The following is a 13559-nucleotide window of genomic DNA, read 5'->3' as shown; positions in this document are numbered from 1 at the left end:
TTCATTGCCTGGCCTTTTGCCGATCTTCAACTGTCCAGTTTTGGTGACTCTGTTCCCACTGTTCCACATGTGAAAACTGATGTTGTTTTCTGCTGTTGTAGCCTGTGCACCTCGGGTTTTGAAATAGGGTGCATTCTGAGATGCTTTTCTGCTTAACACGGCTGTAAAGAGTGCCAATTTGAGTTATCATAGCCTTCCTGTTGGGTTGAATAACTCTGGCCCATTTCCTCCAATCTGTCTCTTCAACCAAGGCATTTCTACCCACAGAACTACTCCTCCGTCCATCCATCCATCCATCCATCGGCATATCATGACAGTGACGTGGCTGCTCTGACGGCTCCAGCCATCAGTTTCTAGGGAAGAATTACAGTAGTGGTTTCCCATTGCCATCTACTGGATTATTATAGAGGTTTTCTCCTCTCAACCATTCACACCTATGGACAATTTAGAGTGGCCAGATAACTTAACCGCATGTCTTTGGACTGTGGGGGAAACCGGAGCACCCGGAGGAAACCCATGCAGACACAAGGCCCACATAGAAAGGCCCCCGTCAGCCACTGGGCTCAAACCCAGAACCTTCTTGCTGTGAGGCAACAGCGCTAACCACTACACCATCATGCCGCCGAATCGCTGCTCACAGAATGTTTTTTGTTTTTCCTCACCATTCTGTGTAAACTCGACAGACTGTTATATGTGGAATTCCTGAAGATCAGCATTTCCTGCAATACTCAAACCAACCCTTCTAGCACCAACAATTTCATCACTGAGATCACATTTTTCCATATTCTGATGTTTAACCTGGACATTAACGGAAGCTCTTAACTTGTAGTTGCATGACTGTACCGGTATGCATTGTGCTGATGTCATATGATTGGACAGTTGCATTAATGAGCAGGTGTCCCAGTTCCAGTGAGAATCTTACAGTGAGAAGCTAACAAGAGGCCCTAACTAATCATTGATGTACAGTATATTGTGCAGATTATTTTTGTTGCCTTGTTTGTCACAGGAAAAAATAAGCCTGCATTATCAAAAAAGGGAACTAAACTGCACTTTTACTTGCCACTGGGATGGCACCCTTAACTTTTATACCTTTAATATGTATATTTTACTTGGAAATGTGATTATACACTCACTGGCCACTTTAATAGGAACTTGTTCTTGATTCTAAGATTCCTGTTTTTGGCTGGCAGGAGTGGAACCCAATATGGTCTTCTGCTGTTGCATGCTGAGATGCTTTTCTGCTCACCACGGTTGTAAAGAGTTGCTATGAGTTGCTATATCCTTCCTGGTAGCTCAAACCAGTCTGGCCATTTTCCTCTGACCTTTCTTATCAACAAGGCATTTCCACCCGCAGAACTGTCACTCACTTGATGTTTTTTTCATTTTCGCACCATTCTATGTAAACTCTAGAGACTGTTGTGTGTGAAAACCCCAGGAGATCAGCAGTTTCTGAAATACTCAAAGCAGTCCATCTGGCTCAAACCAACACCCATGCCACAGTGAAAGTCACACTTTGAGATCACAATTTTTCCCATTCTGATGTTTGAAGTGAACATTAACTGAAGCTCTTGATTTGTATCGGCATGATTTTATGCATTGTGCTGCTGTCAAGGGATCGGCTGATTAGAGAACTGCATAAAGCAGCAGGTGGATGGCTGTTCCTAATAAAGTGGCCAGTGAGTGTATCTTAAAAGATTTTTTGAGTTTTTAGAGTAAAGCTTTAAATGCATCGTTCTAGGTAAAAGGTACTAAAGGTACCAAATGTGATAAGGAATGGTACAGTTTAGTGCCCTGTTTCACTGAATATGTAATATTGTCTTCTGTGGTGAACAGAAACAGTTGATGTTTTCTGTCTGTCTCTGTAGGTCGGTTTCAGAACGGTATCGCAGAGGGGGAGGTGGAGGCCTCCTTTGGGCCGCTGGAGGCCATGCGGCTTTCTGTGCTCACCGACTCACCTGTGTGGGTCATTCTCAGCGAGGTAGGCCAAAAAAAGCCCACTTAAAAATAGACTTGATAAATTTAAACTACATTTGACTTAATATTTGTTTTGTTCCTGTAATTCGCATGTGATACGGATTTGAAAGAGTGCAACCTGGGGATGTTAAAGGCTCTGACTGTGAAGTTGAATTCTGGGCAAAATGTTCTATTTCTATTGCTGTTGGAGTTTGGAGATGTTTCGCTGCTGCATACACCGTGTATCCTATGTGTAAATGCTTTGCCAAGATAAAAAGATTTTCGCATTTTATGATTCTGGAGATTGCCGAAGCAAGTGAGCAACAATATCACGTGACCACCATGGGGTGTTTGACCTACTTTTAACCAAAACAAGTTGGTGTAGGCAAACATGGCAGACTCGGCTCTCCCACCAGCTAAAAGCCAGCGGAAAAGAAAAGGAAAGCCTGCCTAGTGAGTACAACTGCAAGATAGATGACGTCATTTTTCTGGATAGATAACTAAATCATTCTAGCTAGTGCTTAGACTTAGCATGCATGGGCTCGAGTTCACAGTAGTGAGTATGGAGTTATACATCTAATGTTTTGATCTTACAGAGAAAGAAACGATAACACAAAAGTACTAACAGAGAAAAGATATATTTGTCTTTTTTTAAACTTCTTTTTATTGGGGTTCTCACAGTCAATACACATAGTTCAGTCCAAGATGTGCATAGAACCACTTGATTTTTTTTGTCCCCCCCCCCCAAACTGAACATATTTAACAAAAGAAAAAAAAACACATCAGGGCTCTCCCTATACATACATAATACTAAAGAAGAGTAAGACAGAGATAAAAAAAAATTAATCATAAAATCAAATCAAGACAAGACAACACACACACACCACCAGGCTGATATAATTACATCTAAATTACTAAGACATGCTGTAGTCAGGTCCCATGTTACTAATTGGATAAGGCAAAGTTCAGTCCAGCAGGGTCCACTGTGTCCAAAACTGGTTGCCATGTCTTGATAAAACCCTCAACATTGTCATGAAGGGTATAAGTCAGTTTTTCCAGTGGAAGTACTCTCAGTACTTCCTTATACCGATCGTCCAGTGCAGGGGCGTCCTTAGAGATCTAGAAATTGAGAATAGTCTTCCTTGCTATGTACAAGAGTATTCCAATCAATTTAGCATTGTGAGTGTTTCTTGCACTGTCTGCTTTAGCTGCTAAAATGCACTGAAGGGGTGACAGATCCAAATCATATCCCACCAAGGTGACCACTTCATTCTTCACCTCCCTCCAGAACTTTTGTATCTTTATACATTTCCAAAACATATGTACGTGTGCGGGCGGCACGGTGGTGTAGTGGTTAGCGCTGTCGCCTCACAGCAAGAAGGTCCTGGGTTCGAGCCTCGGGGCCGGCGAGCGCCTTTCTGTGCGGAGTTTGCATGTTCTCCCCGTGTCCGCGTGGGTTTCCTCCGGGGGCTCCGGTTTCCCCCACAGTCCAAAGACATGCAGGTTAGGTTAACTGGTGACTCTAAATTGACCGTAGGTGTGAATGTGAGTGTGAATGGTTGTCTGTGTCTATGTGTCAGCCCTGTGATGACCTGGCGACTTGTCCAGGGTGTACCCCGCCTTTCGCCCGTAGTCAGCTGGGATAGGCTCCAGCTTGCCTGCGACCCTGTAGAAGGATAAAGCGGCTAGAGATAATGAGATGAGATGTACGTGTGCCCACTTCTATATCACATTTAGGGCATCTAGGAGAGCCCAGACCAAGACCGCCCCTCAATCGTGGTGTACAATGAAGTCTATGTAAAATTTTAAATTGTCTCTCTCTATCAGCATTATAGCTCAGAATAGTAAGTGTATTTTCTATGATTGTTGCCCAGACATTCTCATCTATCTGACAATATATATCGCTCTGCCATTGCTTTCGGATATGGTCAGTAGAATAATTAGAGTTTAGGCTGAAAGTTTCATCAACATGAGAGATAAATCTTCTCGGTATGGGTTGTTTAAGAATGCCTTCCAAAAAAGACTCATTTGGAGCATGTATGTTTTTTGGTGTATAATGTCGTATTTGCGGGCAGCACGGTGGTGTAGTGGTTAGCGCTGTCGCCTCACAGCAAGAAGGTCCGGGTTCGAGCCCCGTGGCCGGCGAGGGCCTTTCTGTGCGGAGTTTGCATGTTCTCCCCGTGTCCGCGTGAGTTTCCTCCGCGTGCTCCGGTTTCCCCCACAGTCCAAAGACATGCAGGTTAGGTTAACTGGTGACTCTAAATTGACCGTAGGTGTGAATGTGAGTGTGAATGGTTGTCTGTGTCTATGTGTCAGCCCTGTGATGACCTGGCGACTTGTCCAGGGTGTACCCCGCCTTTCGCCCGTAGTCAGCTGGGATAGGCTCCAGCTTGCCTGCAACCCTGTAGGTCAGGATAAAGCGGCTAGAGATAATGAGATGAGATGAGATGAGATGTCATATTTGCAGGTAGCAATAGAAATGAGACTGCTGTAGAGAGTATTTGTTTTTCAAACCCTCAAAAGACTCCATTGTTCCTCCTTCATAGAGTTTAGCAAGCTGGTCCAGGCCCCTCTCCCGCCAAAGTTTAAACACTGAATCCTGACATGAAGGGGGAAAATCTGGATTTCCCCATATGGGGGCCAGAAGTGAGAAATGTTTTTTAAGTTTAAAGCAGACCTTAATCTTGTTCCATGTATTCAATGTGTTCCGAACGATAAAGTTATTTTGGACCTCTAATTTTACCTTCTTATAATTAACGAAAAGGCAATCCTTTAATGCCAATATGCCACAATTTCTAGACTCCATGTCTATCCATGTATTTTTAATGTCTGGATTCACCCATTCATACATGTATCGAATTTGTGCTGCCCAATAGTATAAGGCCCCAGTCACACCGCCCGAACTTTGCTGGAGCGTTCCTTGAACGGTAGGGAGGGGGGGCCGAATTTCGACAACGCTCGTCACTGCGCACAAAATGGGAAAAAAATCAAAAACACGGGCGTTGGCTTAGCAGTGCACCGCTGAAGCCGGCGTTGCTTTAGCATTGGTTTAGCGGTAGCGAGCGTCGGTTTAGCAGTGACGCGAGCGTTGGTATAGCGGCGTTCTGCGCATGCGGACTTTGGCTCGGCGGGGGTATAAAGTTGGTTTAGCGCCAATCATAGCAAGTCTCTCAGCATCCATGGTGATACAGTTTTACTGTAACTTTGAGCAAATTCGATATAGATGAGGTCTGAACTCAACGGCAGCTCGATTCCAAATGAGCTCCTGGTCCATTTCTCCCCGTATTTATAGCCAAATTCTGGTCCCGCTCCGACACCTCTATACCAACGCCAAACCAAAGTTCATCGCCGCCATGGATAGCTGCTTCAATGCCCGACACCGTTCCAGCAACCCCGTGTCCGCTCGTAAAACGCTTACAACCGCTCCACCGAAGTTTGTGCAACATTTAATCGCCGCCCGGGCAACGCTGGCGAAGCAGCGGTGGTCCAGCGTTCAAGATTTCTGCGTTGGCCTAGCGGACCCAAGCGTCCACGAACTTGCGTCTAGCGGTGCCAAACTTTGACTGGGCGTTGGTGGAGCGGGGGTGAACTTTGCCGGGGCGGAAAATTGCCCCCTCCTCACCGCTCGCAATATTTTGTGCAGCTCAAAACTTTCGGAGCGGTAGGAGGGCCCCTCGAGAAACATCAGCGGTGGCCGAGCGTATACGGCGTTGCTTTAACGGGGGCCAACTTTTGTTAAACGGTGGTGAACGGTTACGAGCGGTGATGAATTTTTTTCACCGCTCCAGGAACGCTCCAGCAAAGTTCGGGCGGTGTGACCGGGGCCTAACCGCATATTTGGGACCCCCAGTCCATATTTGTCTTTTGTTTCACAGATCTATTCACAAATCTCAACCACAAATTACATCCCTGCAACTCAAAACTCCCCCGAGGTCGACGCAGAGTCACAATGTTTTCCGCACGTCGCCATCTTGGTGTGACGCAGTTCTATAGTTATGCTAATTAGTTCAAGCTCCTTCTGGTTGGCCATACTGTTTACCTCAAGAGGTCGGATATTCGGTCCCAAAACGGAGAAAAATGACCCCCAGCACATCAGAATGATCACATCTCATCCACATGATATTGTTCTTGCGAGACATTGGAAACTGCCATGCAGAATAAAAAAAAATGTGAAAATTTCAGATGTCTTTGCAGTGAGTACTTTTAAATAAAGTCTCCTGACAGAAAACATCACCAGATCAATGATTATATATTTTTCTTTGTTAAATAACACTTTTTTTTTTTTTTACTCCACTCATTCTCAGTTTTAGATTATGTAACCTGTCTGCTTGCTATACAAGTCCCTATGAGTGGTCTGTTAGTACATTTGAGTTAGAATGAGTGTATTAATATAAAGTTGAATTAAATTCATGAATTGAATTCCTAAAGGGAACATGAATCAACAATTTCTAATGAATCAGATTAGAGAATTCAGAAACGCTATTATATAAGAAGATGTACAGTTGTGGTCAGAAGTTTGCATACACTCATCATGGGCATGAATGTCATGGTAATTTTGGGCTGTTAATGATTTCCTTGAACTGTTCTTTTTCCAGGGTGGAATGATTGTACAGCATACATCTTTAATTACTTCAGAAAAACAAGAATTGAGTGCACAAGTTTGAATTTTTTTTTGGATTTTCTCTAATCCACACAGGATCAAAATTATACATGCAGGCTCAAATATATACATACACCCCCCACTAATATTTGGTTAAATGTCCCTGAGCAAGTTGCACCTCGACCAGATCCTTTGGGTAGCCATCAGCAAGCTTCTGGCATAATTCTGGCTGGATATTTGACCACTCTTTTTGGCAGAATTGGTAGAGTTCATTTAAACTGGTTGGTTTCCTGGCACGGACCCGCCTTTTAAAAGTAGTCCACAAATTTTCAATAGGGTTGAGGTCGGGGCTTTGGGAAGGCCATTCCAGAAGCTTAATGTTAGCCTGCTTCATCCATTCCAAAACCAGTTTTGATATGTGTTTGGGATCATTGTCCTGTTGGAACACCCAATTGTGTCCAAGTTTCAACCATCTAGCTGTTAATTTGAGGTGAAGTTGAAGAATTTGGAGGTAGTCCTCCTTCATTATTCCATCCACTTTGTACAACGCACCAGTACCACTGGCAGCAAAACAGCCCCAGAGCATGATACTACCACCACCATGCTTGACAGTTGGTACAGTGTTCTTAGGTTTGAAAGCCTCACCTTTACTCCTCAAACATACCTTTTGTCATTGTGGCCAAATAGCTCAATCTTTGTCTCATCTAACCATGAAACTTTTCTCCAGAAGACATTTGGCTTGTCTGTGTGGGCAGCTGCAAGTTTCAGTCGAGCTTGAAGGGTGTCGATTTTGGAGCAGGGGCTTCTTTCTTGGTCGGTACCCTCTCAGTCCATGGCGATGTAAAACTCGCTTCACTGTGGACAGTGACACTGGTGTTCCAGCAGTTTCCAGTTCATGGCAGGCTTGAGCCTTGGTGGTTCCTGAACATCCTAACCAATTTCCTCTCATCTGAAGATGACAGTTTGGGTCTTCTTCCAGACCTTGCCAAAATGGTGACACATCCAAATAACTTGTACTTACGTACAGTTGTTTGAACTGATGATCTGCAGGTGGAATCTGGAATTGTTTAGAAATGGCTTCAAGAGATCTTCCCAACTTGTGTAAATCTACAATTCGCCTTCTTAGATCTTCATTGAGTTCCTTGGACTTTACCATGCTTTTGAGTATTGGTCAATCCAATGAGTGTTGTCAAACAAATCCTTTTCATGCTGGCAAAGAGAAACTACCAGTTGTAGTCAATCATGATCACTTCTGAGAAGTTAATAGGCCTTGGCCTTGTCACGTTAAAAGACATTGTAGAACCTTCAGCACCACTTATTAATAGATTTAAGTGAATGTATGTATATAGTTGAGCCTGTATGTATAATTTTGACCCTGTGTGAATTAGAGAAAATCCAAAATAAATTCAAACTTGGCGGCACGGTGGTGTAGTGGTTAGCACTGTCGCCTCACAGCAAGAAGGTCCGGGTTCGAGCCCCGTGGCCGGCGAGGGCCTTTCTGTGCGGAGTTTGCATGTTCTCCCCGTGTCCGTGTGGGTTTCCTCCGGGTGCTCCGGTTTCCCCCACAGTCCAAAGACATGCAGGTTAGGTTAACTGGTGACTCTAAATTGACCGTAGGTGTGAATGTGAGTGTGAATGGTTGTCTGTGTCTATGTGTCAGCCCTGTGATGACCTGGCGACTTGTCCAGGGTGTACCCCGCCTTTCGCCCGTAGTCAGCTGGGATAGGCTCCAGCTTGCCTGCGACCCTGTCGAACAGGATAAAGCAGCTAGAGATAATGAGATGAGATGAGAAATTCAAACTTGTGTATTCAATTCTTGTTTTTTGAAGTCATTAAAGATGTATACTGTACAATCATTCACTGTGGAAAAAGAACAGTTCAAGGAAATCACACTGCAAAAAACTGAAAACTGAATTTGAGGAGAAAATTCCTTAATACTAGTGAAATTATCTTGCTGCATGGACAGATAATTTTACTTGACAAGACATCTTGGAATAAGTTGGTTACAATCTAGAACTAGTTTTAATAATCTCAGAGTCGGTGTCTTGTATTCTTCTACACTGCAAAAATGATATCAAGTTAGAATATCTTGAATATAGTTGAAATGATCTAGCATTTCCTATTAGAAGAATACAAGCCACCAACTCTGAGATTATTAAAACTAGTTCTAGATTGTAACCAACTTATTCCAAGATGTCTTGTCAAGTAAAATTATCTGTCCATGCAGCAAGATAATTTCACTAGTATTAAGGAATTTTCTCCTCAAATTCAGTTTTCAGTTTTTTGCAGTGCATTAACAGCCCAAAATTACCACACTGCAAAAAATTGAAAACTGAATTTGAGGAGAAAATTACTTAATACTCGTGAAATTATCTTGCTGCATGGACAGATATTTTTACGTGATAAGACATCTTAGAATCAGTTGGTTGCAATCTAGAACTAGGTTTAATAATCTCAGAATTGGTGTCTTGTATTCTTCTAATAGGAAATTCTAGATCATGTCAACTATTTTCAAGATATTTTCACTTGCTAAGATATTTTTTGCAGTGCATGACATTCATACCCATGATGAGTGTATGTAAACTTCTGACCACAACTGTAAGTCATTAAATAATATGATAGGCATAACAGATGCGATCAGTTTGTAAGATGTTGCTTTTTTTTAATGACCTTTGTTGCAGCTAAATACAACCCCAATTCCAAAAAAGTTGGGACACTGTGTAGAACATTAATAACAGAATGTGAAGATTTGAAAGACATGGAAAACCTACATTTCATTGAAAATAGTAGAAAGACAATATATCAAATGTTGAAACTGAGAAATGTTGTTGTTTCTTGAAAAATATATGCTCATTTTGAATTTGATGTCAGCAACATATTTCAGAAAAGTTGGGACGGGGCAACAAAAGACTGACAAAACTGTGTAATGCTAAAAAAAAACCTAATTTGGTTAACTGGCAACAGGTCAGTAAAATGATTGGGTATAAAAAGTGCATCTCAGAGAGACTCAGTCTCTCAGAAGTAAAGATGGGGAGGGGTTCACCACTCTGTGAAAGACTGCATGGGCAAACAGTGCAACAATTTAAGAATAACGTTCCTCAATGTAAAATTGCAAAGAATTTGGGGATCACATCATCTATGGTACATAATACACTAAGTAACTTTAAAAATACACATTGATAAAACTTGCTGAATTCGTGCTGAGTTTATCTCAAGAAGAAAAGAAATATATCACAATGGAAAAATAACTTTGTTCCGCCCGAATAAGTTCCAAATCTGCGCTCAAATCAGAATTTAAGGGAGTTGTACTCAATAACGTACAATATGACTCAGGTAGTCAATGACATGGACAGGCTTTAATTTTCAAACAAATTTTGCATACACTGTACACACACAATCTTGCCTATAAATACCCGGGGGAAATGATGGGAAAATTGTCATTATTGAAGATGCCACGCCTAAGCCAAAATCAACGTGAACAGGCCATCGGGATGTTGCGTGCCGGAAGTACACAGACAGAGGTCGCCCGGCACTTCGGTGTTCATCATTCGACCATTTCCCGTTTGAGTCAGCGTTACAGACAGACAGGGAGCACCAGGGATCGCCCACGCCCTGGTCAGCCTCGAGTCACGACGCCAGTTCAGGATCAGCACATCAGGCTAGCTCACCTCCGTGACAGATTCCTGACACCCTCAGTCACTGCTGCTGAGACCCCTGGACGACACAGACCCAGAATCTCCAGCATGACGGTCCGAACATGGACCAACTGTCACTTTGAATTTTTTTATTGTGAATTAATTCTTGAGTTTGACAATAAATGTCCTTTATCGATGTTTCAAGATGTGTGTGCATTACATACAATATCATAAATTTCAAATATATGCATGGATCTAAAGTGATATCGTGTTGAATTCCATTGTGCGTTTTTAAAGTTACTTAGTATATAATTGAAAGGTTGAGAGAATCTGGAGAAATCTCTGTATGCAAAAAACAAGGCTGAAAACTGACATTGGATGACTGTGATCTTCAGGCCCTCAGGTGACACTGTATTAAAAGCAGACGCGTCTGTCGTGGAAATCACTGTATGGGCTCAGGAACACTTCAGAAAACCATCGTCTGTGAAAACAGTTCATTACTGCATCCACAAATACAAGTTAAAACCATATATACACAATATCCAGAAACACTGCCACCTTCTCTGGGCTCGAGCTCTTTTATGATGGACTGAGGCGAAGTGGAAAATTGTCCCAAGGTCTGACGAATCAAAATTAGAAATTATTTTTAGAAATCCTAGACATCATGTCCTCCAGGCTAAAGAGGAGAGGGACCATCTGGCTTGTTATCAGTGCACAGTTCAAAAGCTACCATCTGTGATAGTATGAAGGTGCATTAGTGCACATGACATGGGTAGCTTGTACATCTGGGAAGGTTTCATTAATGCTGAATGATATATACATGTTTCAAAGCAATATGCTGCCATTCAGACAAAATCTTTTTCGGGGAAGGCCTTCCTTCTTTCAGCAAGACAATGCCAAACTGTTTTCTGCACATATTAAAACTGCATGGCTCCATATAGTAAGAGTCCAGGTGCTAAACTGGCCTGCCTGCAGTCCAGATCTGTCTCCCATTTAAAACATTTGGCACAATATGAAGCGCAAAATACGACAAAGGAGACCCCAAACTTGAGCAACTGAAACTGTATATCAGGCAAGAATGGGACATTTGTCTTTCAAAACTACAGCAGTTGATCTCCTCAGTTCCCAAATATTTACAGAGTGTTGTTAAAAGTAGAGGTGATGCAACACAGTGGTAAACATGCCCCTGTCCCAATTTTTTTGAAATGTGTTGCTGGTATTAAATTCAAAATGAGCATATATATTTTTGAAAAAACAATAACATTTCTCAGTTGCAACATCTGATATGTTGTCTTTGTACTATTTTCAGTGAAATAAAGGATTTCCATGATTTGCAAATTATCGCATTCTGTTTTTATTTATAGCTTACGCAACGTCCCAACTTTTTTGGAATTGGGGTTGTACAAGTTATTCGACATACAGGTTTTTATTATTAAGATCTTGTTGTTTAGTGCTGTGTCTTAAGATTCGGTTTCATTGTGATGTTTTTCTTCTCGTTAGATTTTCATTAAGAAAGCAGAGTGACGACGACGCCTCCTGCTCCACGTGGTTTTGCTGGGCTTGTGTAGTGCAGGACGCTCAGCTTCGGCACATCGGTGTTTCTTTCAGCTCAGTCCATCAGCTCCGCCTGCTGGCCAGAAGTTGCTTCAGCAGGGTCCAACAGTGAAGCGCACACCCTCGTCGAAGGCACGAGAACACACGCAGCCAAGCTCGTGGCGACGAACAGACGCCGCTGTATAAACTGCATAACAAACTGTATTTATGTGTACATACATGGCTCCTGGTTCAGCGAGTGTAATCACACTGGTCTATTTGTCTATGGGCTCACCGGATAGAGACTCTCATGCCCTTTGGAGTACTGAAAAGTTTTTATAGCCTTGAAGATGCTGCTTTTTTTTTCTTTTTGGGAAATGGAGAACTCAATTTCTTGTTCAGGATATGATTTGCAAAGTTTTAATTTGTGCTATCATTTTGTGGGCAAATATTTTTAGGTGCAGGGTTTGCTATTCCAAAACAAATGTAGTTCTTCTGATACTTGCACATGTTAAGAATACACACATAGATATGATTGTCATGAATGTGTGTTTGTATGTGCAAAGGTTAATAGTGATTGACCAAAGTCAGCCAGATGGATTATAGCTACAAATATTGCAAGCTATAAAAGAAAATGAATAATAAAAAATCATTTGTGACAACCTGTGTGTTGAAAATCTGCTTTACGAATAAAGTACAGGTCCCACGCATCAACAAATGAAAACAAATTAGGAAGCAGATAACGTTAAGAGGTGAGCTGCTAAGAGATTTGGTTAGTAGGGCTGTAACGATACACCCAACTCACGATTCGATTCGTATCGCGATTTTTGACCCACGATTCGATACGCCCACGATTTTTTTAAAATGTTTTTTTAAAGTAGTAAATTTGACTTATTAACATTTACTTACATTAACTATTTAATAACGAATAATTCAGACCACTACAGAGAATGAGTAATATGTATGCAAAAATGAACAAATGTATATCCAAAGATTGTTTTATTTCTCAAAATAATACTGTTGAGCCGGAAGCTCTGTTTTTTTCGGTTCTGAAAAAGTCATTTTTCCAAATCGTGTAAATCCGTTAAGATTTTTTTTTGGGGGGGGGGCTCTCTCACTGTCTCACTCTCATAGGGCCAATGATTTTCTGTGATCGCGGAAAACAGATGGAAATTACGGAATTTTTATGGTGAAACATTGCTCGCGTGTCAAAATGTAACTGCCGCAGAAGGCTTCCGCCCAAGCAGACATGCCTTTCCGGTCAAGTGATTGTGATTGGCTTGTGGCACACCTAGCCAGCCAATGAGCTGCTTGTTTACAGATTCGCTCCCCGCGTCGCAACCAGAATGGCGACCGCTTAAAAGAAATGAATGCTCTGCCAGTGGCGAGTGTGGACGTTGCGTGACTCGCAGAAGATTGTCGCAGGTCGGCGAAAAAATGACTTACTAATAGATATAAAAAAATAAAAGTAATTTAAGTAAGTTTAAAATGTAATTTAAATAAAAAGTAAAGTATTCATAAATTGAAGTTTGGAAGCGCCTCTGTTTTTGGGCTGAGGAGAAGTTTGAAAGGGTGTACCGCGATTCTGCCTTCTTGTATCGCGATACGGATCGTGGCTCTGCGTATCGCGATTTCGATTTCGATACGCATATCGTTACAGCCCTATTGGTTAGTGTTATGATCATATTTAGATAAGGCAAACAGCTAAACAGTTCTCATGCTGAAATCAGACAACACAAATTGAGCCAGATTTTGACAATTTTGTCATGACCAACAAATTTCTAGCACCGGGCTTGAATATGAACTTCGGAAATGACAAACAGGCCTTACAGTGCAAC

The 13559-nt window shown here is 42.0% G+C and overlaps 1 protein-coding gene across 1 annotated transcript in view; it reads left to right on the top strand.

Annotated features, from left to right (window-relative positions):
- Window positions 1-12383, top strand: part of mgat4b (alpha-1,3-mannosyl-glycoprotein 4-beta-N-acetylglucosaminyltransferase B) — a 384957-nt gene extending 372574 nt beyond the window's left edge. The window contains exons 14-15 of the mRNA XM_060927424.1: window positions 1866-1978; window positions 11689-12383. Coding sequence (XP_060783407.1) covers window positions 1866-1978; window positions 11689-11712 — 137 coding nt within the window. The 3' untranslated portion in view covers window positions 11713-12383. The remainder of the gene's footprint in view (window positions 1-1865; window positions 1979-11688) is intronic.
- The last annotated feature ends 1176 nt before the right edge of the window (window positions 12384-13559 follow it).

The sequence above is a fragment of the Neoarius graeffei genome, chromosome 8 (genome assembly GCF_027579695.1).
Source record: "Neoarius graeffei isolate fNeoGra1 chromosome 8, fNeoGra1.pri, whole genome shotgun sequence".
In the NCBI taxonomy this organism is placed as follows: Eukaryota; Metazoa; Chordata; class Actinopteri; order Siluriformes; family Ariidae; genus Neoarius; species Neoarius graeffei.
Note: the sequence above shows the minus strand (reverse complement) of the source record. Positions and strands in the feature narration are given on the sequence as shown.